This window comes from Elaeis guineensis, chromosome 2 (genome assembly GCF_000442705.2).
Source record: "Elaeis guineensis isolate ETL-2024a chromosome 2, EG11, whole genome shotgun sequence".
Lineage (NCBI taxonomy): Eukaryota > Viridiplantae > Streptophyta > Magnoliopsida > Arecales > Arecaceae > Elaeis > Elaeis guineensis.
In genome coordinates this window covers 99,141,288-99,167,969 of record NC_025994.2, presented here as the reverse complement: position 1 = coordinate 99,167,969, position 26,682 = coordinate 99,141,288, and the positions used below count along the sequence as shown (strand labels likewise).

Here is a 26,682-nt window from a genome sequence, read left to right as displayed (position 1 = left end):
TGGTTCGTGACTAGAATCGAAATCGAAATCAGAATTGAAATGAAAATTTGAATCCATAAAAGAGAGTAAGGATTGAGTTCTATATAGATTGAGCCATTTCCATTCCATCTCGAAATCGAAATCAGAATGGAATTTCTCCCAATCAAACGGTGGGAATGAGAGTTGCCCATTCTGATTCTGATTTCAGACCTCCACTTCTTCCAACCAAATATCTTCTTAATATATTTCATATACGGAGTAACAGTGAATCTTGTAGCCAGGCATTCAAGATTTTTTTTGAACATTTTGTCTTATAGGATAGCTCAAGTTTGAACATTGGCTCCTGATTCATTTGGAAAATTATACCATGTGTAGACTATATAATGCATATAGTCAAAATGATGCTTTTTAAACTCGAATGCATTGAAAAAACATTTGGTGAAGAGGATGAAGGTAATTTTAGTAATGTTGGCAAAGATAGTTTCAACATGATGTTCTGAATTTTGCGTAGGGTGATCTTTCCATCAAAATTTTGATTATCTTATTAATTATAGTTTTATCTAAAAAATATGTATTAGCGGCTTAGTTGTACAACTATTAAAAATATTTTGGGCGATTGTTGCTATGATACTTACCACATTCGCATGGTTATCCAGGCAACTTTGTCCCTTTGCGGGGATGGGAAATTGCTAATGGATTCCAAAATCCTTTCCTTTGACACGTGATTCGACACACGCATCTGTATCCCTGTATTAGAAAAAATCTAAGTCAAAGGGCGACCGCTGGTCATAAAGAAATTAAAAAAAGGGGAAACAAAAAGAAAGAAAAACAACTGACTGTCGATCAGCTTCCGTTCAGACAAGCAGTCATGCCAAAGTTAACAGCAAATGCTTGGAGGGCGCCTCTTGATGCACACGAAGAATTCATTGGCCCAAGTAATGCTAATCTGGCAACTCAGTATTGGATGATCTCCTTCCACGGCGCCATTACCACGAGTAACAGCAATTCACTTTGTGCCACATGGCATGGATATCGCTTTGTCTGCATGCAAATGACGCCCCAAGCATTACCCTAACAGCGAAAACAGCATCCAGTTGCCTCCACTTGCGTTGAGCAATTTAATACGTTGGAGTAGCATGTGAGAAAATTGCAACCATGTCAGATTCCTCGAAACTTCACCCAACCACAGGCCCGGTGCAGAGACAATAATTGTCCTAGTGGCTGATACTTATCTCTAATTATAGAACAAAAACCCTACTTGTTAAACAAAAAAACAAGAAATGGCGTCCGCTCTCCTCTACCGGCTCTTGCCGCTCATCTTCCAAATTACCATATTCATCAGTCCTTCATGCACCCAAACCGAAGCGGACGGTAGTATAAGCCTGGGCTCCTCCCTCACCGCTCAGACTGGCCAAACAACCGCCTGGTTCTCGCCTTCTGGTGATTTCGCCTTCGGATTTTGGCCCTTGGAAACCGACGGCAACTACTTTCTGCTCGCTATCTGGTTCGACAAGATAAAGAACAAAACCGTAGTTTGGTATGCGAATGGAAACCAGGCGGTGCAAGCCGAGGCCACAGTGGAGCTCACCACCGACGGGCAGCTCTCGCTCAAGGACCATGACGCCAATGAGGTGTGGAACGTCAAACCCGACAGTACCGTTACTTACGCCGCCATGCTTGACAGCGGCAACTTCGTATTAGCAAGCAGCGATGGCTCGGTCCGATGGCAAAGCTTCGACAACCCCTCCGACACCATCTTGCCATCCCAGGTTCTGGGCTCGGGTAAGGAGCTCCGATCCCGACTTATGGACACCGATTACTCCAGCGGACGGTTCGAGCTCAGCATCCCAAGCGACGGCAATCTGACGTTCTATCCGGTAGATATCGTGTCCGGCTATAAATATGATCCTTACTGGTCTTCCGGAACAAGTGAGAAGGGATCACAGCTTGTGTTCAATGAGTCCGGGACCATCTGCTTGGCTCTCCCTAACAACACCGTGCTCATCAATTTTACCACGGGGAGGATAGACTCGATCGGAGATTTCTACCAGAGGGGAACACTTGACCCCGATGGGGTTTTCAGGCAGTACATCTACCCAAAAAACACGACAACGAGCGGTGGTTGGACTGTGGTGGATTTCCAGCCCCCAGACATCTGCCGAGAACTCACAACGGCGACAGGGAGTGGTGCCTGTGGGTTCAATAGTTATTGTGTATCTGGTGGTGGAAATCGGAGCGTGGATTGCGAGTGCCCGCCGGACTATGCTTTTGAGGATCCAAGCAGGAAGTACAAAGGGTGTTTTCCAAATTTTACAGCTCGGATCTGTGGAATAAATGAGTCGGTGACAGAGTCAATGTTTGAATTGATAGAGATGATCAATGTCGATTGGCCTTTATCTGCCTATGAGCATTCGTCTCCCATCGATGTAGACCAATGTAAAAGGAAATGCTTGAGTGATTGTAACTGTGACGTAGCTGTTTACCAGGATGAAGGGGGAAATTGTTGGAAGAAGAGGCTCCCTCTCTCCAATGGAAAGATGGGTTCCTATGTGGACCGAAAGGCTTTCATCAAAGTACCCAAAGTATCCAAAGGTACTCATGCTGAATTTTTCTTCTGTTAGTGAGTGTGAGAGAGATGCTGTCACTAAAGATGGCGTAAGCATGATAACGTAGGTCTTTATTCTTGCACATACCGCTAATTACTTGCGTAGAAGCACAGTAGTTGTTTTGGTAAAATTAGTTGCATGCAAATTCTAAAATCTCGCCATGCAGATTCCTCAGAGGGCGGTTCTAGGAATAAGAAGCGTGTGATTATCATAATCCTTCCGTTCCTTTTGGGATTTCTACTATTGCTGTGCCTTGGGCTGCTTGTCCGGAAGAAGCTGAGAAAACAAGGTAAAGTTACTCGCCAACATGCATCGACATAAATAATCACTTAATTTGGTAATCAGCATCTATCCATTTCTTCACTAGCTTGTAAATCCAACATCAACTATGATTTCTTTATTCTAAAACAGCCTTAAGAAATGTGATGCAAAACATAATAATAATTCAAGAATTTCAAAAGATCGATTTGGCTTATTTTTTTGAATCCACCTACCAGGTATATTACATGGTTCACAGTACGATGAAAGCAGAGGAAAGGAGCTGGACTTGCCTTTATTTGATATATCTATGATAGAAAGCGCTACCAATGTCTTCTCTAATGATAATAAACTTGGTGAGGGTGGGTTCGGGCCAGTTTACAAGGTAACTCTGTGATTACTGGAAAACAATATTTAATTCTACTTCTGATTGATTTGCTTTAACGCTTGACAGACAGTGTTGTAATGCAAATCTTAAAAATAACAATAAGCAGGGTCAGCTGGTGGATGGACAATGTATAGCTGTCAAGAGATTGTCGAAGGATTCTGTGCAAGGCTTGGATGAGTTTAAGAATGAGGTTATGTTAATAACCAAATTGCAACACAGAAACCTTGTGAGGCTTCTTGGTTGCTGCATTCAACAGGAGGAAAGAATGCTGATCTATGAGTACATGCCAAATAAGAGCCTGGATACCTTCATATTTGGTTCAGATTCGTTTCTAATATTATTTGTTTTGACTCAATTTATTTATGATGCAAGATTTATTGACATTTTGCAAAGGCGTATATAACCACATTTGATTAAATTGATTGTCATGTGTACTCTGACTATTCAATCTAATATAATTATAACAGATTGAGACAGTAATGTTTTATTAGTTTGAGTTCGATAACTAAGAACTGACTTTTGTTACTGTATGCCTCTGTGGGGCTGTACAATGGCCTTCAACTTGTTGCTCCCCTATCTCATCACCAGAAGAGTGGTGGGCTTGCCACCATTTTGCTCAAAAAGAAAACAAGCGTACTTGCTACTGTTCAAGCTTATATTGTTCATAAGGGATACAAAGTTGACTTCACAAATCATGTATATGATTTAATTTTGTTTGGGTTATGAATTATATGACAAAAGGCATATCAGTTAATCAACTAGGTTGTTTAGTCAAGCAAGCATCATGCAGAACAAGTTTAAAACTTCTGGCTTGGTAGTCTGAGTCAAATATCATCATACATGACAGTAGGTGCTCATCTTACCAGGTTCAAACAGTAGCTTTTTTTATAATTTACATATTCATTAGCAGGAAACTTGTATCCCTGTATAAGCTAATAAATTTTAACTGAAAGTTCTAGCTCATAGTTATCTTTCCATGGTACATAAACTTGTTAATTATTTATTCCAGTTCTTTGAATTTTCATTTTTGATAATACCTCTAAACTTATTCCTCAGTTTGGCCCCTTGCAAATGCATATCATATCACTCTTCTCATTTAATTGCATATATTTGAACTAAACCCTCATGGCACTGGATTAGATGGAATGAATTCAAGATCAAATTGGTGCAGTTAAAATTCTACTAACAGTGTTCAGCTTATAAAGACACCAGGAAGAGGAAGGTACGGAATAAAAGCATAAGGTCATACTTTTTAACTTTTCTGACAGAAAGGAAAAAATGTCCTCAATTGATCTCAACATCATTAACTTATCCACCAGAAACTCAAGATGTTTCTTTTTTCACTGTACATATAAAGTTAAAAATAAAGGATGACATGAACACACAACAAATGTCAACAAAGAATCATAAGCTCTAATGAAGTTTCTAGAAGCATTTACTATATTATAAAATCTGTTCACAAGATGTTTATCATGCACAACATCAATTTGCAAAGTTAATAACATGCATTAAAGCTTTCAGATGTATGAATAATCGAGTAGATATGCTTTATATGCATGCTGAACAACAAGCTAATTTAGTTTCATATAAGTTTTACTAAGACTGACAAAACTTTATGTGGTGGAACAGATAGAACGAAAGGTAAATTGTTGAATTGGCAAAAGCGTCATGATATCATTATAGGAATTGCTCGAGGACTTCTTTACCTTCATCAAGATTCAAGGTTAAGAATAATTCATAGGGACCTCAAAGCAGGCAACATTTTGCTGGATAAGGACATGAATCCGAAAATTTCAGACTTTGGCACAGCAAGAATTTTCAGAGGAGATCAGAATCAAGAAAATACAAGAAGAGTAATTGGGACATAGTAAGTTGTAACAAATAAGTGCATTACCAATATTATCTATGACCATAATTAATCCTTTACTGATGGCATGCAGTGGGTATATGTCACCAGAGTATGCAATGGGCGGTATCTTTTCAGTGAAATCTGATGTCTTTAGTTTCGGTGTTATAGTATTGGAGATCTTAAGTGGTAAGAAAAATAGAACGCTGTATGATGCCGAATCTTCTATGACGCTTTTAGGACATGTAAGCATTCAAAGGAATGAAATAAGCTTCATTAATTTTCATATCATTGTTAATTTGATTTCCATATGTGTCTCAATTCTTACAGGCATGGGAACTATGGGAGGAGGGTAGATGTTTGGAGCTGCTTGATGAAGCAATGGAATGTCCATATCCTGTGTCTAGAGTATTGCGATGTGTGCAAGTTGGTCTCTTGTGTGCTCAGGAAGGGAGCAAAGATAGGCCAACGATGGCAGAAGTGGTTTTGATGTTAAGCAATGAAGGTGTGGCACTACCCCAGCCCAAACGGCCTGTTTTCTTCTCAGAAAGAACTTTAACAGATAGAAAATGGTCTTCCTCGGAGCAAAATTCATGTGCAGTAATTGAGAGTACAGCTACAATGTTTGAAGGTCGATGATCTACATGTCCCAACAAGTATTTTTGATAATTTTACCACTTGATAACCAAAATATAAGTTGACTGTGTTGGGTAGGGTTGACTCTGTTAATACAAAAATTATTAATTTGCATGGTAGGATGGACTATCTTGAAAACCTGACTTCTCCCAGCTGTATTATTTCTTAATATGGCCAAGAAATTTGCAGTCTTTGATAGAGGGAGAAAGCAAACAATATTCATTGATTATTTTCCATTGTAATGTAGTCGGATTCATTAGATGGCTTTACACAATGTTCGTTATATCACCTGATACGAAACATATCGTGTCATACCGGTATCATGTATCCTATACTAGCATATAATAGTGAATCATGTACCAACATTGTAATAGAATGGTATTGGTATAGGATCCGGTACCAAGATGACGAATCTTGATTTCACATCATTCACATCCATATCATATGTTGCAGAGTTTGTTGCTTAATATATCAAAAAGAAAGTATTTCTATTGTTCAACTCCTTGCCTATGAAGCTTAGGCTTCTACAGGATAATTTCAGGAGAGTCAATCTCTGGGACACCTTGGAAAATGAAAAACCTTGTTGTAGTACCTAATACACTGATAATTCACATGTCTGGTATGCATGTCCTACACAAAAGGGGATGAGAATGGAGATGAGAATGCCGAGGCCTTGCGTCAGAAAATGGAGATGAGAATGCCGAAGGATTTGGCAGTCCTGGCATCCCTGCTAATGAGCCTGACGAACAAAGAGTGTTTATTGACCCTGTTGGCCATCATGCGGACGACAGCCTTGAAAGAGCACCTAATGAAGCAAAATAGAAGTGCTGAGAGGCTAATTTCTGTTGGGGCCAGGCACGGATTTGAGGAAAGCAGTGGCGGGGTAGAAATTTATTACAGTTATTTTAATTTTTCAAAAAATAGCCACTTTAACTCGTTCATAGTAATGCTTTCTCCTTAATACTTTAAAGAATAACCTGTTTCTGCATTTCGATTTCTATTCCTATCAAATGCGAAAAAAAAAGAATGCAATAATGTACCATAATAATTTTTCTTTTTAAAAAAAAAAGGCAATCTTTCAAGTTCTCAATTAAGCTGTGTTATGAACTGAGGGCTGTCGTTGTGATCGTATCACTCCATTTAAAAACCAGAGAAACTGGAGGCTCTAAGTTCAAGTCTTCTCTCAAGTAATTATAATTCAAACGCCAACTATTTCCTATGCTCGGAAAAATAAAATATAATAAAATAAAATCGCTGACTACAGCCCAAGGCCACTGGCACCTGTGCTGCTGCCAAAATCTGTTTGTCACTGGTTACATGTGATGGTGCTGCAACAAAGAAACCTTTTTAACAGAAACAAACTTTCTTGCAATCATTAATAAAATATAGTGATTTGCTAAGTACCCAATCAAATTATCGTGGATATGACATAACAACGTGACCAAATCACAGACAAACTGCATGGTGATGACAAGCACCAGAAGACCTTTAACAACCAATTCTTTTTTTTTTTGGATAAATCGGAAGGTCCACACAAATCCAATATGAATACATCCAAAAATATCAGAAAAAAAGATGTCTTTGAAAACCGAAGGAAGGTTGTCACTTTCAGTCCACACCATCTCTCCAATATGTTCTGCCACAAAAGCAACCATCCAGTCGGTGACACTATTAACCTCTCGATACACATGACGAATCTCCATTGAAAGGTAGCTTCCTGCAACACACTGGCAATCATAAATGAGGGGATGCACTGTGGCAGTCGATGGCTATCCACGTAATCAAGCAACTACCGTGGCCGAGTCTCCCTCGAGCATGAGCCTCACTGCACCAAGTCTCAGTCTAGCAAAGGTGATGTCTATCCACATTGCCTGTAACTTAGCTGTTAGAATCGTATTGCTAATAAGGTGATGACCGTCGATGGCAAGAAGCCTAGAATCCGAACCACGGATCACAAATCCCGCACCTCCTCTATTGCCTCTGATGTTGCCATCGAAGTTGACCTTGACAAATCCAGAGAGTGGGGGCTCCCAAGTGATATAAATCAATCAGAGTGCTGCCGCAGCAGCCAGAGAGTCCCAGAGTTTTTGAGTCGCTAAGGTCCAACTGATCGAAGTCCAACACATGATCTCCATAGCCTTAAGGGAGGTCCTCTCAAGAGTGAACTTTGCAAACCGCCAAACTCCTTCAAATAAACCTATATTCCTAGCCAGCTAGATATGATAGGCAATGTAAGCCAGCCGATTACCTATGCTCCAAGATGTATCACTCTCCATGCTTCTCCGAATGGCTTCTAAAAAGGTCTGAGTAGGCTCCATAGGGATGGTGGCGATGGCATGAAGGCCGGACATTCACCAAACCAGGTGAGCACAAGGGCATAGGAACAAGACATGATCAATAGTCTCCTCCTCTAGATTACATGACGGACAAACAGCTGGAATCTCCATGTCTCTAGCATGTAGGATCATCCTTATTGGGAGCCAACGGCAAGCCACTTTCCAAATGAACAAGCTGGCTCTCAGGTGGATGTGCAATCGCCAAATCCAAACCCCATCCAATCTTCTAATTGGAATCCCCCTATAAGCCTCATAAAGCTCCTTGGTCACCACACGCGGACTGCAGGCCAATCTCTACACTCTCACATCCGGACCGATATGAATAGGCAGGAAAATAGAAAGCACCCTCGCCGCCAATTCAGTGCCAAACAAGTGAGTGACTAAACTAACATTCCACCGATGCCCCCCCCTCGGCTGGAAAAGGTCGCAAACATGACTCATTTCTGTGATGTTCATGTTCACAAAGGTGGGCCATCTACTCAATGATAGCTCAGCAACCCACAGTTCCCATAGGATATTAATTGTTCGACCATCACCTACCAGCCACCTAACTCGGCTCAGGACCACCAGAGCCCGAGAGCAGATCTCTCTCCATATAAAAAAAACTATACTGATCAGGAAGGATAGCATCATCGAGGTGCCAAGAACCATATCAGGCCCTCATCAGCACACTCCAAAGGCACTCCGGCTGCAATATAAATCTAGCAGCATGTCTAGCAATCAAAGCATCACGTCTCGCCATAAGGGACTGGATACCATGACTACCTTCCCTAGTAGGCTAGCAGATTACCTCTCAAGCCAAAGGTGGACACCACCCCTACCATAGTGGGCCCCCATAAAAAACTCTTGAACTGCTGATCACATCTCATTATCACCATCTTCGATAGAATAGTGTGGAACACCAAATAGATTGGAACAAGGCTGAGCACAGATCTAACAAGAGTGGTTGATCCATCATAGAAAGATATCTAGCTTACTAACCCTCTACTCGATCCCGAATCGACTCCTCAATCCTCGTGCATTCAATCCTTCGGAGTCTATGTCTAGTAATCGGCACCCCAAGGTAATGACAGGGTCCATTATGCTCCAAGATCCCTAGTCTCTCATGAATGATCTGCGGCAACCTAATCTTGGTTTTAGGATGGAAATATAAAGCCGATTTCACGAAATTAACCTTTTGCCTAGAAGCTCCCCAATACTCCTCCAAAATCCATCGAAAACATGCAGCATTTCGAGCAATCGTCCTACCAAGTAAGAGGCAATTGCCTATAAAAAGAAGATATGAGATCGGCCTAGCTCTTGGTGTAGGCTCGTAGGGGTCGAGGTACTGCATTGCAGTAGCGCTTGCAATGGCAATAAACTCTTTTAACTCAGAAATCTAATGCCCAAAGAGAAGGGGAAAAAACCTAGGTAAAAGTACTTCGATCACTATATGCATTAGTTTATATCTCTATTGTTAGAATCGTACGGGTTATGATTCGACTCGTATAATTCGAAACGATTCTAAGCCTGACTGAGTCGAATCGAGATGAAGAATCGTAAAAAGACAAGAATCATATCTGAATCGCGGATTTATCAGTTGAATCATGCGACTCGCGGAATCGTTTGATATCGTCAAGATAGAAAAGATGACTCCGAGATCAATTGTCCGTTGTTTTTGGAAGCGGAAGAGTCGGATTTTGGCCAAAAGAAATAAGTCTCGAACTTCTATTTACTACTGTTTTTCCATCTTCTCCGACTGCTTTGAGTCTTCGAAGACTACGGCAATATCGGCGAGAATAGGAAGAGAGCGCGTGAGGAAAAAAAATCCTCAACGCTTTTGAAGCAACTCCGAGAGTTCATCTGGTAGGTACCCGGAAGTCGCTTTTTTTTTTTTTTTTCCTCTCCCTGTTTCTCTCCTCGCTCTATTTCTCTTCTCCTAAGCCACCACGAAGCCGACCTCTCGATCTCTCCCCACTCTGTTTCTCTTCTCCGAAGCCACCACGAAGTCTTTTCTTTTTTAATCCGACCAAGTTTGCTCTGGAATCTTCTAACGAAGCCACGTACGAAGCCACCACAAAGCCTCTCCCTGCTCTTTTTCTCTTTTCCCTTTTTTTTTTTTTTTAATGATCGGAGTCATCAGACATTTGTTGTGGCGTTGCCCATTGCCTATTGTTCCGTGGGCCGTAGCACAGCCACTTGAAAAAAAAAACCCGCGCGCGCGCAGCCGTGACACAGCCACTTAATCAAAATAAATAAATAAACAGTTTTTACTCTTTAACAATTTTTTAAATATTTTTTAAATAATTTTTTTTAATTTATTATTAAATTTTATGATTCGAATCACGATTTGAGTCACGATTCAAATTAAAGCATGGATGACTCACGAGTCGAATCTCAATTTGATAATTTTGATTTATATTCTTATGGGTACTAAAACGGTAGTTCAATCCACTGTCAATGTTTACACATCATAGATGCTTATCGGAAATGTAATCAAAAAATTTTGTTATTTACAAATGCCCGAAGAAATGGGATTCCAACTTCACAACATCAAATGCTTCCACTTCACAGGAACCCCTCTTTCTTTGCTTGACAATGCCACAGGTATATATGTATATAAACACAAGTTAATATCCCAGGGTGGAATAAAAGAATAGATGCTACACACCTGAGAAAGATCTAAGCATTCCATAAGCCTCTGAAACCAGTGACCTTAGACAATGTCATTATCACATGAGATCGTCATCCACAGCTTTCCAAAGAGTTGATCAAAGAAAAGCAAGAATAATCAAGCAATTAGAGTCAGGGTTCCATATTAATCAGCAACACCTTCAAATCTCACAGAGCCTTCTTTATAAGTAATCAATCCATTGGATCATTCTTCTTTCAAAGCTCCAGGAACCATATTCATTTATCTCATTGATTGATATAGTAGGGTTGCTCGCAATATAGAAAGACATCAAAATCTTTGTTTATTAATCTAAATTCGAACTAGTTGGAAGAAAGAGTAATCAATCCATTGGATCATTCTTCTTTCAAAGCTCCAGGAACCATATTCATTTATCTCATTGATTGATATAGTAGGGTTGCTCGCAATATAGAAAGACATCAAAATCTTTGTTTATTAATCTAAATTCGAACTAGTTGGAAGAAAGAGATGTGACTACCTAGACAATTGGTACTTCCTTGAGCAACATGAATTTGCAACAACTGCTTCATTGGCACTCAGAAATAATCTTCGAGTGTCAATGGTGCTGCCTCTTGGGTCCCATGAAACCCAGTGTCCATTTATCTTTGCATTTTCCATGGTTATCTATGTAAAAATACTTCACAACCTGAAGCCTTGGTGATCATCAGCACCTGACCAAAATATGACCTTTTAACTACGGTCTAAATTGTGACCAACAATTCACAAATGTTCGTCCACCTTGGAGGATCTCGAAGCTCCATCACAGAAATTTTTTATCAAGACCAAATCCCTCTTTGTAGGAGTTATTTTTCACATAGGATTTCCATTTCATATCAGAAGTTTATGGTCTTTTACTTTCTCTTTTTCCTTTTTTTTGAGAAAGAGTAATAATCGGGACACTGCCAATAATTTTGCAAATAAACAATGCAAGAATCCCAGGTCAAACACTCGAGGAAGCAACTCCTGAGGCTTGAGCTCGAACTCCTCCAAATATTTGTCATCTTTTAATCTTCTGCTCTCTTTGACCCACTTTATGAGAAAACTTTTTTTAGCTTTCATCTTCAAAGTGCTGTAGAGCTATTTCTATAAGTTGTGTCAAAGATAAAGATAAAAGCGCTGCAGGTTACACTGCTTGTTGGGGATCAGTAGAGCTTTGGAACCCTTCTTAAGATGTTTACAATACAACAACAATAGTATACTGAGTAATACTTCCGTGATTTAATCATGGAAAACCTCAATTCCACCATTATGTAATTAAAGAAGACAGTAACCTTGCTGAAGCCAAGAAGAATGATATTAATGAATCATAATAAGGTAAAAATTGATCAGCAAGTTAAATAATAATATTAATGATGAGGTAAATTGATGATGTAAGGTAATGATATTGATGAATCAGAGATACCTGCTATCCGTGATGCGGTAAAAATTGATCTTTCAGTGCTTCAGTTATTCTTGGAATGAGTAAATGAAGATTAGAGATACATCAAACAATAGAACGGTAGTCATAATGGTTAAATATCAGCCAAATGCTTTACACCGAAAAAATTACCACTGTACACAGAATTCATGATGGAATTAATCGAGACCGCGCAAGAGTTATAACGGATAAAGTTGTGTATTAAAAAAATTAGAAAAAGAAACGGATGTCGAATAAATTACTACGACATATAATGAATTCATGGTGGAAAAAACGGATCAATCTTGCGAGGGTTGAGTGCCAAAGCTGGGAGATCTGACCTACAAAATAATGGGGATTTTAAATGAACAGAGGGATGGACTCACCTGGACTCCATCACCATCAGTTCCACCATTCGAGATCAGAAGCTAGGGTTTCAACTTCGGAAGGAGGACACTTTGGGGCGCTTGAAACTTACGAATGGAAGCAATTCCTCGAAGCGGATCGAAGAAATGATTCCCTCCCGAAGAGGGCAAAGGCTGTCAGCTTGTCCTCTGATTCGAGATTGCCGCCATGGCTCCCAGCTTTTCTTGGGTATTGGGGAATGCCTGTTACAATCCAGTTGAATAAAATAATAAAAACAAAACTGATATAGTAATAAAGATTCATCCAAAAACTGAGGTATATTTATAACGACAAATTCATATATTACAGGTAAATTACGAGAGACCGCACCAGTAGGTTCTACCATGCTTTTCGAGATAATTATATAGGAAAGACGGACACAAGGAAACTCTAAGAAATACACGAGAATACTAAATAAAATTATAAAAAACGCAGGAGCTAAAACGAGCCCGAGATTGATCTGAACTCAAAAATTGAACGATCCCTCTTCTCTTATATATATATATATATATATATATATATATATATATATATGGTTTTTATATTTGCACTTAAAATTCGCTCTTTTATTTATGTAGGTCTCGCATTTAGAGGAGAAGAAGAAACATGAAACTTGGAAAATGGGATTTTCTACACACATCTGTTCCCCTTCCAGAATCTTGGGAAATCGGATTTCCAAATACTGGCCGACCCTTTCTTTCCTCTTTGTAAAATTTAAGACTCCTAAACATCAGCTAATGAATATTATCTCCATCGACACTCTTCGTATTTTAGGATTTACGTATCTTTTTTTTATTTTGCCATCAAAAAGATGCGCTTGGTTTTCACTTAGGATTCTTCCAAGCGTTATGCATGGCCCTATTTTGTTGAAAAAAATTTCTCATATTCTTTTTGATGCACGCACTAAATCTTTTTATTTCTCATTTATTTTTTTAATTCATCTAGGACTCTCCTGGGCAGGGTGGCGAATGAGCAGCCCGAGTGCCTGACATTGTCCAACCCGCTCGACCAAGAAAATTATTTCCATAATCGCACCCAATCATACCTACAGAGTTTAATCAATATTTATCATTAATTATTTTATTTTTAAAAAAATAAATTTCATTCTTATCTTTTAATTTTTTTCATTTAATTTTGCCCCCAACTCCACCGTCTCTGGCCACCCACATTGACTTTTTGGACTTTACCGGCCAGTTTTGCCCGAGGCCGAGCTCGCTCTTTAGCCATATTATCAATCATCGTTATAAAATAAAAAAAATTAAATAAAATATATATTTAAAAAATATATTAAAAATAATAGTTAGATCAAACCGGATCAATAAAGATTCGATCAAAAATCATCCATTCAAATCTGATTTTTTTATTCAATAGATAAAAAATTTAAATAAAATTTAATATATTTATTAAACAAATAATTTATTTCGACCAATTTAATTAATTTATTAAATAAATTAAATTAAATAAATTGAACAGATTAAATTGATTAAATAGATCAGATTAAATAAATTAAAAATAAATTAAATAAATTTTAAATATATTAAATAGATCTTAAATAAATTAAATAGATTTTTAATTTAATTTAATTTAAATATTAAATAAATTAAATAGATTAAATATTTATAATTCAAATTTAATTTAAATATTAAATAAATTAAATAGATCAATTTATTTATAATTTAAATTTATTTTTTTAAATTTAAATTTATTTATGATGAATCAGATCATATTTTGTAGTTTTTAATTAATTTTTATCAAAATGATAGAAAATATTCTAACCATCCATTGGACAGGTGAATTAAGAAATTTTAACACCTAAACCGGTATTCCAATACCCTCACCGCCATCTCCCCTTACCTGCTGCCTCTCCATGCCGACCCCCTCCCCCTTGTCCGCCGCTTCTTCTCGCCGCCCCCTCCCCTCCCCTCGCCGCGCCGTCCCCTCCCCTTATCCACCGCTTCTCTGCGCCGGCCCCCTCCCCTCGCCTGCCGTCTCCTCCTTTCTGCGCCGACCCCCTCCCTCGCCCGCCGTCTCTCTGCGCCGGCCCTCCGCCCTCGCCGCCCCTTCACCGACAATAGAAGATGAAAAGCACCGGCTCCATTGCAAACGGATCGGGATCAGAGGAGAATAGGATGTTGAAAATGTCCCTAACCTGTAAAACTTTTACCGCGTCGGCCGTTGGTATAGACTAGTCCTGGATAAAGCTACAGGCAGTTGCCGGTAACGAATCGTGGGCATTCTTTCTTAACCGGACGGTCAGTTTTGTTCTAAATTAAAATGACGGATCTATCCTTTTGGAAATCATAACAAAAATCTTTTTTTTATTATCAAAATTTTTTAAAAAATAAATATAAATATTTTATTTTTAAGTTTTTATTTTAGGCAGCCTAACCTTTCTCGCACCCTTAATACTCTTCTCTGCCTTTCGTCCTCGGCCTTCTTAGCATCCTAATTCCTACCAAATAAAAACTGGAATTCAAAACAGTGAAACTCTCCAAAGCGCCGCGTTCGAAGCCGTCGAGGAAGAAGAAAGAAAGGCAAGAAAAGAAAACCTGTTTTGTAGTTCGGGAAAGGGGGGAAATAGGGCAGGGAGAGAAGCCTCGTAGCGGGGGAGGGTAGGAGGAGAGGGCTTCGATTCGATGAGCGAAGTGCCCAACCAAGTTCGGGCTTTGATTTTTCTAAAAGGAAGAGGAGCTGGGAAAGAAGGGAGCTACAAGAAGGTGATAAGAAGTTGAAGAATAGGGGAAGAAAGGAGGGAGGAGAAGAATATAGGAAGGGAAGCTTTTCTCTTTCCATGCCCTTCTTCCTTAAAAATTCAAGAAAGGGAAAAGAAGGAAAGAAAAGATGAACGAGGAATGCTGTTATTTCAGTAATGCGATCCTTTCATCACTGATTCTGGCACCTTTTTTTCCTTTTTGATTTCTTGGTTAGAGAAGATTAACCGTGCTTTGCAACATTCGGTTTTGATGTGGAATTTGGGATCTTTTTTTTTTCTTTTTTTTTTTTTTTTGTAGGGGTTGGATTCTGGGAGCAAGATGTATCCTTTTTGTGTTTTCTTGGTAGATTTATTTCTATCTGGTGGTTTATTCTATTCTTCAGATCGTTTTTGGCTAAAGCTTTGTGTTTTGATTTCGGTGTTCTTTGGGTTCCAAAAAATATGATATATTTTTTTTCTTTCCGTTTCTTGAATTCGTGAAAACAGAGTTTGGGATAGGCTGATTTTTTGCATCGAAGATCGAATGCTTTGTGTTGAAATATCACCTTTTTAGATCACGTTCCATGGTTTCGTTCGCAAAAAAGATCACCATTTTAGATCAATGCATTGTTTTGAATCATCTGTTGTTTCCATTAGCCTCTCAGCTTATGACTTCTATCCGATCTATGAGGCATTGTCATGCAAAGATACTTTTAGGAACTTCTTGTCTCGTAATCTGGTTACTTCCATTGAGCCTTTTTGCATTCTTCCAAGGATTTGTTGGTTAAAAAAAAAAAAAAAAAAAATCAAGGGAGTTAGTGTATCTTTCTAAACGCAAAACTTACAGCGTTGGTTCTCCGCAAATCCTTCTTATGCAGGATAGTCTTATCATAAAGCCTCCCAAGAAATATCCACTTGTATTATGGATGGCTGCGTTGGCCTTGGTAACGATAGGTGGCGTTTATATATGTATACTGTATTTAAAGCAAAAGGGGATCCCCACAACGCCTAATCCAATTATGGTGAGACTTACAGAACCAAAACCCTGTCCTGATCCTGGCATTCCACAATCTGAGGTTCCTTGTGTGAACTATCCAGAACCCACTGCTTATAGTAGGTAATGATCGTTTCTTGTTCGTTAATTGATTATCTTTGGTTAGAATCATGTGATACCTGTTTTGGTGAATCTTACAGGAATGAGTGTGCGTGCACACCAGTTTGGTTCTTTGCAATTTTATCGATGCACAGGTCTGGAAGTGGGTGGTTTGAGACCTTGTTGAATAGCCATATTAATGTTAGTTGCAAAGGTGAGATCTTCTCTGTCAAAGAAAGATGGAGCAATATTTCATCTATCTCGCGGACATTAGATTAAGTGTACAATCTCGATGGTATAGTAGTGCTTCTAAAAATGAATGCACAGCTGCTGTTGGCTTCAAATGGATGCTTAATCAGGTAAAACCATATATCCTGCACATTGTTTTTTAAATTAGGAATCCTACCTGACACTAATTCAGCTGAACTTTATCATGTAATGAAATTGAAAAATGCTACACTCTTCTCCTTCTTTACAAACTTTGACTTTGTCCTTGAATTGAAGCTGTGGACCTATACTAAATTGATTTGTCGTCTGGTTTTTTTTTTTTTCTAGCTTTTTTTTTTCCAATAAAAAAAAGACTTTATGGTATTGCAGTCATCGGTCTCTCTATCTATATCAGCTTCGAAGCTCCTGGAATTCAGGTTTTTGGGATGGGAAAGATGCGTTTCCTCAGTTCCTGAAATTAGGAATATATATGTTTATTACACTGCTTTTTCTTGCTTACAGCCATAACCTTATTTTCTTGGCAAAGAGTGAATCTGTTTGGATGTACCATCTAGACTTCAAAGCAATAGAATTTGTTGGGTAAAGAAAAAATGACTTGGTTTTGCAAAATCTTATGATCCACATGTTTGGGCTACAAATGATTTTTTTTCCCCAGAAACTAAGGCTTTCAAGAACCTTTAAAAAAATGGAACCTTATATTTATGGGGACACCTAACTTGCAGGAATTGTTGTGGATTTTTTTTTTCTTTTGACATGACTTTGTAGGATCAGATTGCATGAAACTGCTCTCAAGTGTGGAGTAAGGCAAACTGAAGGCCTGGCTCAGATTGAAATTTTCTTCAGGAACCGGTTATGAGGCAATAAAACTAAACTGAAGTGTCTAAACCAGAAGGATATAAATCCCAATCGTTATTAGAACGCAACTTCAAGATATATAAGAAATAGGATGGAACAAATAAGTAGCTTGGGATGCAATTGAAGAAAAGATAGAAGGTTGTAGATGCATCATGGAGAATATTAAAATGCTCTAAATTGGAGATAATATCTCCAGACAAATTTGCTATTAAGTAAAATTGGGAAATAACATTCGATCTTTGATGCACATTGGTTTCCTGTTGCAAGGATGAGGACAGAAAAAGGAAGTAACATGTTGATTATACAATAATGATGGTTTTGTACTTCTTTAGCGAATGATTTAGGGATTAGTGAAGCAGGAGATGATACTTGAGTTCCATGGATTTTAACTGAAATATTATACTGAACTAGGCACGAAAGATATTTCACTATTTACAACAAATGTGGTGAGCCCTTTTTTTAGTTTTCTTAACCTAGAGTTTTTTTTCTTCTTTTAGTCATCTTTTCTTTTATGGCAGGCAGACAGATCTATTAAATTTTTCATTTCAGGCATAGGAAGGAGTGTGATATTTTGCTAAGCAATAGGGAGGTAATGAACATTGAGAAAATCTGGTATATCTCATATCATGGTTGCATGCATTATGAGATTTGGTGCATTTGACAAGTGAATCCAATTCCCTACGTTTGCTGTTTCCCTTGAGGAGTTGTTGGGTTAGTGAGCTATAGATGCATCAACATCTATAAGAACCATAGTGAGAGCGGCTTAGTTGATATTATGCAGGTGGCAAATGGCATGATTATCCTTTAGTTTTCCAAGGTTACAACTTACAAATACATAGTGACCCTTCTCAGGGTGATCACGGATATTGATCTAATTGAAGTGTTTGCCATATGGACTGGATGCAAGAAAAATAAACCTGAGGTTTTAGACTTTGTCTTCTTCTGTGCATTGAGACTCATAAGAAACATTGCTAAATAACGTTACTTTGATCTGAGACTGAAGCCCTGCAACTTGGAAGAAAATTAACCCTTTGTAGGCAGTCAAACATGTCTTAAATAATGCAAATCCTGTCTCAATTTCGATAATTCTTCACTGGTTAAGATGCCAAATGATGATAATTGATCCTCTATAGAAACATCATGAGATGACTTTTTTTGGGAGACAGGAGCATCTGCCTAAGACATAGGAAGCTTGAAATTCGGAAATTTAACTTGTTAGCGAAATGCTGATGAATATGGAGGAGGAGAGTGAAAGGTTTTTTGAAGATTTAGTATGGGGCTTTGAGAGGGGGAGGATGTTGGGGGTGGGGTATTGTTACTCAGGATGTTTCTTGTGGAATGTGCAACTCGAGCATTAAGGAGAGGGGTTCAAACTTTGGGAGGACAGCCCGGGTTTGCCTATACCTGTATAGGCATTTTCTCCTAGCTTGTATTTCATAACCATGAATCTGAGGGCTGAGCTGTGTAGTATTCTGTGGCTGTTCTTTGGTATACAGCTTTCGGATGAATGTTTTGGGAAAAGGTAACAGTGCCATCCCTCAGTTGGGAGGCAAGCATGATGATTGAAGGGATAGGACGGTTTGGTGTTTTCATTTAAATGATTTTTTTTCCCTGGTTTTAGCCAGTTTGTTGTGTTCCCTTCCTCTGTTTCCTGGTGTTAGGATATGGGACCTCGTAGGAACCATTCCTCTAGCTGTGCTATGGATTTTTGATAAGTTTCTAATTGATCACCAAGAATCAGTGCAAAATCATGGCACTTATCTTGCCTGCTGATGTTTCCTCTGTCATTCTTTTCTTGTATTAGGTTAATCTTTGCTGTTTTAGCTATAAAATTTTAACTTTTGAATTGGTCAGTGTCATTGGTACATATGTTTTTCATGTTACAGTATGTTTCAGATATGGTTATCCTTTTTCAGTCAATCATAGATTCTTATAATGGAACCTGCTGCTGTCATTTGGGCTATAGTCGAAGAAACTGAATGATGAATGTTTAGCATTAACAGATATCAACTTCTTCCTTTTCTGCAATAATAAACTTTGTAAGCTATAGAATGCTAGAACTTTGAAAAGATTTCTGACTGGCACACTGGAAAAGTTGGAACATTTATTTCCCAATAGAAATAATGCATAATCTGAGTGTCTGGAGATTAGTTTTTGCTTGCTGCTGTTGGAATTCTGATGTTCTATGCTATATGATCATATTTACATACCTGACTTGCTATCTTTGCTGGACTATTTTGATATTTGGCAGTTCTGTCCTTCTGGGTGGATTATGCATTATCCCGTATTGGTGATCTGCATTTTTAGCTTCCTATTTTTTTTAATATGATGCAATTAGACCACTCAAGTTTTCTTTGCAATGCTCTACCAGCTACTGAACATTGTTAGTATTTGTTAGTAACTCTAAGTATGCATTTTATGATGATTATAAAAAAAGGTTTTGCTTAAAAGATGTGAATACTGTATTAACAAAGAGGTAAATCAATTAGCAGTACAGATAATATAAAATGAGTGAAGAGGTGGTGATGCTTGGAAAAGATGTGCACATTCAGAAGTTGTATAATGAGAACACTTATAGAAATAGATTTTGAAGATTCTTATTTAGTCAGGTCACTTTTATACCTTTATTATATCTACATAATTAAGAGAGTGAAACAATTGAAAAAGGGAAAAAAAAAGCAAGGGTCAACGTGTTAACACTAGTGAAAAAACCCAACATGTGAAAGATTGTGCAAGAGACTTGGATAATATGTTGAAATAACTTATTTCTAAATAATCAAAAAATTGACAAATCATTTTGAAAGTATTATGGTTCTAGGTCAAGAAAATCATTTTAATATTTAGATATGTACCTTGTTTGTTGGATGAAATTTATGTATATGAGAATTGTGTTTCTGTTTATCTATGTGGTAAACCTAGAGATGAATGTGATTCCTTCTATTAAACCTAGCCTTCGTCACTGTTTGTTAATCTTCGTTGAAACTTAGAAATTCCTAAAGTAACTATGGAGGGATGCTTTCTGTTGCATAGACATGAGTTACATAACCAACAAGGTAAGTATGCTGCATTCCGATTGGTCTTGTAGGTTAATAGCCAGGCTTTTCTTGCCCATGGTTCCTCAAGGGATAGCTGCCAACTGGAGCTGACTTTTATATGTTATCAAACTTTGACTTATTTTACTTTGATTTATCAGTTGCATTATATAACTATAGACTCGAAAGAATTTTTCTTTTTCTCTCTTTTGTCTCTGAGGGGCAGGGGGGAGGGTCAAAGTACTGCTGTTATTCCATTTTATAAGCCATTTAATTTTCTTAGTATGTCTTTCTACTGAACTGCTAAGGCTGCATCTGTTAGAGGGGATAATCGCAAGTATTAAGTGAATGCATCAGTTTTCATAATCATTTGGATTTTGTCACAAGGGCAAAACTGCCTCCGACTTTTTCGGTGTGTTTAAAGAGTGATACGTGCAAAATGATATTTAGAGGGGATAAGTATCCCCTGTTCCATGGAATAACTCTATCATGCCATTTTTGTGGAACAAATTTTCCCTTCTTTCTCTCTCTCTCTCTCGCTTCTGGCATTTATAAGATAATCCTATTCTTGGGTGCGTTTAGGTGTTTGGCAAGATATCCCATATTTTAGGGGATGTCCCCCACTTATCCCCCCACCAAATGCAGCCCAGAACAACTTCTGAAATTGCCTCTTTATTATTCTGCAGCATCCAGCAACTTCTTGAGCATTGTTATAAACCAATGGCTCCTCTATATTCAGGTCTGCTGCCTCTTATAGTGCTGCCAGGACAGCATATAACTTGGTCAAAATGTTTCCCTCACGCCGAGCTGTGAAATTTGCTGTGCCTAAGAATTTTGACTTTTTTTTTATAAATTCATAAAGACACCATCATTGCCCTCTGGTCTATTTGTCAGAATCAAATAGCCATTACTGAACAACTTCATAAACTTGTCTTATGTTATGGTTTGTTTATTTCTTCATTTGTTTCTTCAATAATTTTAATTTATATAGCTCCCTCTATAACCTTGTTAATTAAGTGTTGCAAAGTATAAAAACTTTCATATATTTTCTAAAAAAATGTCTTTTGCAAATCATGATTTGAAGTTTAATTTAAGACCATAAAAACCAAAATTGTGATGTCCAATCCAATCACCATTCAGGTTGGTGTTGGAGTTTCAACCAAAACTAATGGACCCAAATTCAGGGATTCAGGTCCCAGTGGGACGTCCTATGGGATATCGGGACGGGATACTATCCCATGTGTTGGGACAGGCCATCCCACTAGCATCCCAACGTTCCGATTGGGATGCCTTGGGACATCCTTTGTCTCAAGTGTTAAGACGGGGCAGGTCAGCGACGCGTCCCATTCCATGAAAAAATCGGGACAGCCTTGTTTCACGGGATTTAAAATCTTGACCAAATTTATGTCATATATAGACTTTTTTATGCTTTTTTTTTTTTTAAATTCCTTTATTTATGTGAGGGTTAGATGCAGTTCTATATAAAACTTAGATTTTGCAAGTTTTAAGGATATTTATGAGCATTATAACGTCAAAATCTAGAGATGTATAAAGTAAAAGTAGAAATCTTCTATATATTTGGCTGTCCTTAAACCCAAACTTTGTAGAAATCTCCATTGCCATATGTCTGATTGTAATCTAGCAGTAAACAATTTCTTCCACTCAAAACATGATATTTTGAAAAATAACTCTTTTAAAAGTATTTTCTGAATTCTTTCATGATTTTGTTCCTCCTTTTTCCCTGATTGTTGTACAGTTTTTGTTTTAATTGCAAAAACTAGAGTGATCCAAACTCTCGTGCATTGCTTGAAATGTTCAACAATCACATGGTAAGTACTATGTTTGTTGCTGTACATATTTCAAAAATTGTTTCATTTGATTATTCTGAGATTCATTATGTTTCCTAAAATGGTTGTTGACATTCCTTTCCTTTATTGTCTTCTTAACTTTTTATTTTTCACAAACTGGAGTGCTTTAAAGAGCTGCATACAGATAGGATCCATTTCTCCATTTTACTCCCACAAAATGGATATGAATAACTCAGTATGATTTGCTTCATTGGTGCAGTAGTATAAATGTAGGTAAAGCAATGATGGTGAAGCTTTTTAAATAAATAAGTTTACCATAAGAGGAAATTTATTTTTCCAAATACCGTTCCATTTTCAAAATTTGCCATTTGCTTCATCCAATTATGAACTTCATATGGGTCGTTAGCTTCCAACTAATTCTTCCCCAACTCAAGCATTTTTAATGAGTGATGGGAACATCTTTTATTGAGGCCACTCTCTTACTTAGGTAATTGACAAAATGATTTAGAGTGAAGAGAGAGAACCTAGACATGTTGTTATGAGAATCTACCTTGTGTATATATCAGATGAATGAATTGTATTGATCTTGTTGGAATTTTTTAGATGGACATACAAGAAGCTATGCATGTCTGGTTAATTTCTTGGTGCAGACCTTATATACTGAGGTTTGACTAAATATTCGTCAAGCTACTACAACTTACACCCTCATTATAATTTTTGTACGTGAGGAACTAAAGTAGGTTGATGCTTCATCATGTATCTTATCGGGTTTGAAATTTACCTAACTTTCAAAAGAAGGTAAATAATTGTAGTCTATATTTACGAGCTCTTGTTGGTAGTTTGCTTTTAGTGTTAGAGCCTAGGATCTAATTGTTGGTTGTACTTACCAGGATTGCTTTTTTGTGCTACTCTTTTTATTTGGATGCTAGGCATCTTCTTACAACTTTGATGATAAGAGAATGACTACTATTCTTCTTGTAATTTTTATCATTGTTCTTTACAATAGTTGTTGCTTCAAAAAATGGAAAAGAGAAAAATTGCATTTTAAGTGAAAAAAAATGTAAAAATTTAATCTTCAAAATTGGTGTGCCAGATTCTTTATTATCCTATTAATTGGTATATCCCCAATTCTGTTAGTTTATGTTTTCGGTTCGGATTCCCTGTCCTTTAATTTTAAGAAGTTTGGAACAAAATAACAAGTAGAGATTGAATTAACTGAAAGATTTTGTTATCTTTAACAAAAAAAGGAAGTTGAATCTTGTTTATAATGATAGTCATCTTTGAGAAAAGTCAGCCCATAGAATTTGTTAAAATAAAGAGAACATAGCTAATGGAAAATAATTTTTTCAAATAAGTTCATGGATTTTGATCGACTTTTTTTTTTTTAAAATTCATGAAATGTAACATTGTCTAAGTGTGTTGGATGGGAAACACTCACATGCTGATGCTAACATAAATAAAAAAGAGGCATCCTAGTGCACAAGGCTTTTGCCACTATGACCTAGGGACAGTCAGATGTATGCAGTCTTACCCCTATGTGCGACAAAAGGGGGGTTGTTTTTATGTTTTGAATCTGCAATACATGGGTTATAATGGAACAATCGTACCATAATACCATTGCATCGAGACCCGCATATAATACTGATATAAGAAAAGGAAAAATTGGGAACTTGCGTATGCAATTATCTTGATTTGAAGAAGGTTTCTTATCTTATATTCCATTTTCTTCCCATAACCATGCACTTGCAACAATCATCACCTCCACTCTCTGCTGTAATCACTAGCCACATGTCCCATGCATTGCATTGTTGACAGTCATACCCCACCACCACATGGTAGTAATCTTGCGTATGATGTCTTTAACATTCATTGTCATCCATCAATTGCCACCCTGCTACCACCAATGGAATACAACCAAATTCGGCATCTAAAACATTGATGGAGATGGGTTGTTGGTTATATGCTCATGTGTAACAAGCTACTAATGCTTACAAAAATTAAGGGCATCAGACTAGCTTGGTTTGAATTGCTGGAGTGGTGTCTTGACATCCCCCCAAAAGTGATGCCCTTCTTTGTCCATATCATTATGTATTTGATCATTATATGCATCAAACTGTAGCTCCTTGCTGTATGTAGTTTGGATTCTTCAGTGTAAAGGGCAGCATGTTCCAAACTAGTGAACATGGTCTGTCGTACTGCCCTATATTGATCTTGTACTGGTATGCTATCTCATATCATACCGAACCGTATATCGGCATTGTAATAGGATTTTATAGATACGGGATCCAATATCGAGATGGTTCATCTTGCTAATGAATCATCAAAAGAAAAGGAAAGAAAAAGGAATAGAGGAAAAAAGAAAGAAATTAGGAAAAGGAAAAGAAAGTGACCATTTAGGGGAGAGAGAGAGTTGCAAAAGTAGCTCTCAACAAGAAAATCATGCTAGTGATGATATTGGGCAAGAATTTAAGTGCCACTAGTACTCTGGTGCGGGGTGTGTTGGCTTGTAACTAGCATGGCTTATGCAACACAGTGTCGTGCCAACCTAGTATTGGATGACAATGGTTGGAATGTATGCTTGCCTTACCATGCTGTGGTGATGTACGCAATGCTATGCTGCAATAAATTGTTAAAGAAATTTTTGCCTATGTATCCTTCCAAATTTTGAATTTGCATGTATAATCTTGTAAATTTACATTTTGAGCACATTCCATTGCAAATATTATTATTTTTATTATTATTTTGCATGAATGACCTTGTAGTTAGTTGTTGTCGGTAGTTATGAGCCTACCAAGGATGACAATCATTTACTTGTAGTGAAAATCTAATTTTATCATAATTAGCATAATTACGCTTGAGCGAAGGTTTGAGGGAGAAATTTTGTAGGAGAGAAGGGGCTGCAAGGGCCTTAGATTGGACTTAGGGATGGGATGGCGGGGCAAGCTCTAGGTAGATGTTGGAGCCGAGGAAGAGGAGCTTGCAGATGGAGCTAGAGAAGATGGTAGCATCAACAATGTTTGTCCGGATATGATGGTTGATGGTGATGAAATTGGCAGAAGTGGAGTTGGCTTGGCACTGCTGACTTTGGTGGTGACAAAGGACTTGGCTATGGAATGTCAAGTAAGGTCTAGCATGGTTGTGGCATTTGATGAACCCAAATGAGACTAGTTTCTTATGGTCGGTAGAGCTGTGGATCATATCCCTAGCTATTCCACTCCTTCACCCAACCCCTTTCTACTTCTCCCTAAAATCTTTAAGAAATCCTCTCTACTTTCGATTCAAATCCCTTTGATCCACCTTGAAATGCAGTGAAACTATCTGATGCGGGACAATCCTAAAAAGAAAATCAATCCTAATAATCAAGCTCTCTTCTGTTCATCAACAACAAATCACGTCCGGCCAGGGGCTCATTATTCTCAGGACAGACAGTATAGTTGCCTATACTCTGCTCAGGAGGCGTGATTGATTGATACGAGACTAAAGCGAGATCAATCTAAATGATACAGACGAATGCCATTCGAGAGATCAGTAAACAATTAGTAATAGAAAATTTCATAAACAGATAACAGAAATTAAACATGCTCACGAGTAGATGCAAAAAAAAGAAATAAGAATGGAACGAGAGAAAATAAAACATTAAACCCGTGAGAAAAATCCAAGAAGATGATAAGAATCCGGATCGTGGTAGTTAAGAAACTACTCTGATTAGGGCTCTTAATCTTTTAACCAAACAGATCCATCGATAAAGAACTAGGTCTTTACCAACATCGGATTAAAAAAAAAAAAATCAAAGATCAACTGTTAAGGAACGAAGGTCCTTGACAGCATATGATCTGTAGAATAAGAAATCACTCCTTCTCTCAGCACGACAGATGAAAATTCTGGAGGAGACAGATCTTCTCTTGACGGAATAGGCTTGCGTGGGTAGATGGTGGAGTCGATCAGAGTCGCAGGAACACTGAATCTTAAGTAGAAGGAATAGGATAGAAAGTGGGCCTCACACCCTCCCCTTGTGGGGCGATTTTGGGTCTCACACCCTCTCCCTCTCGGAGCGATTGACACAAGTATTTGTGGAGTTTGTAAAATCATTCATTGTTTTCTTTCATGAAAGATACAAGGATTTATATAGGACTCTAAGGGTCCTATTTGTTTAGGAATCTCTTATTTTTACAAGGAAGAAATCAACCCTCCACAAAAAAGTAAAGCATTATAATCTACCATAGGAAAGAAATCAGCCTTCAACAAAATAAGTAAGTAGCCAAGAACTCTTAAGGAATTCTAAGGAAGAAATGGAATTTCATGTGGGTGCTTGATGCTTGACACAACTTGGCATGAGCACGGCATATGCTGGCATGCATATTCTTCTCTTGGCATGTGGAGAGTGGTGGCTCCAAAGGTGACGTGGACAAATCCAAGTATGGCCCTATGGACCCAAAGCCAAATGCATTAAAAT

At 37.9% G+C, this 26,682-nt stretch overlaps 1 protein-coding gene and 1 pseudogene across 1 annotated transcript; both read left to right on the top strand.

Annotated features, from left to right (window-relative positions):
• Positions 1 to 1,178: 1,178 nt before the first annotated feature.
• LOC105049934 (G-type lectin S-receptor-like serine/threonine-protein kinase LECRK3) lies at positions 1,179 to 6,145 on the top strand. Its single transcript, XM_010929743.4, has 7 exons — positions 1,179 to 2,571; positions 2,752 to 2,874; positions 3,083 to 3,228; positions 3,338 to 3,548; positions 4,861 to 5,098; positions 5,172 to 5,322; positions 5,408 to 6,145. Exons 1-7 carry the CDS (start codon positions 1,260 to 1,262, stop codon positions 5,714 to 5,716), a joined length of 2,490 nt encoding a protein of 829 aa, XP_010928045.1. The 5' UTR covers positions 1,179 to 1,259; the 3' UTR covers positions 5,717 to 6,145.
• Positions 6,146 to 14,462: 8,317 nt separating this feature from the next.
• On the top strand, positions 14,463 to 26,430 carry LOC105049588 (uncharacterized; annotated as a pseudogene).
• The last annotated feature ends 252 nt before the right edge of the window (positions 26,431 to 26,682 follow it).

Coding starts and splice junctions, on each gene's coding strand:
- LOC105049934 (XM_010929743.4), top strand. CDS start 1,260: ATGGCGTCCGCTCTCCTCTACCGGCTCTTGCCGCTCATCTTCCAAATT. Junction 2,572..2,751: donor AGTACCCAAAGTATCCAAAG/GTACTCATGCTG, acceptor CTCGCCATGCAG/ATTCCTCAGAGGGCGGTTCT. Junction 3,229..3,337: donor GGTTCGGGCCAGTTTACAAG/GTAACTCTGTGA, acceptor AACAATAAGCAG/GGTCAGCTGGTGGATGGACA.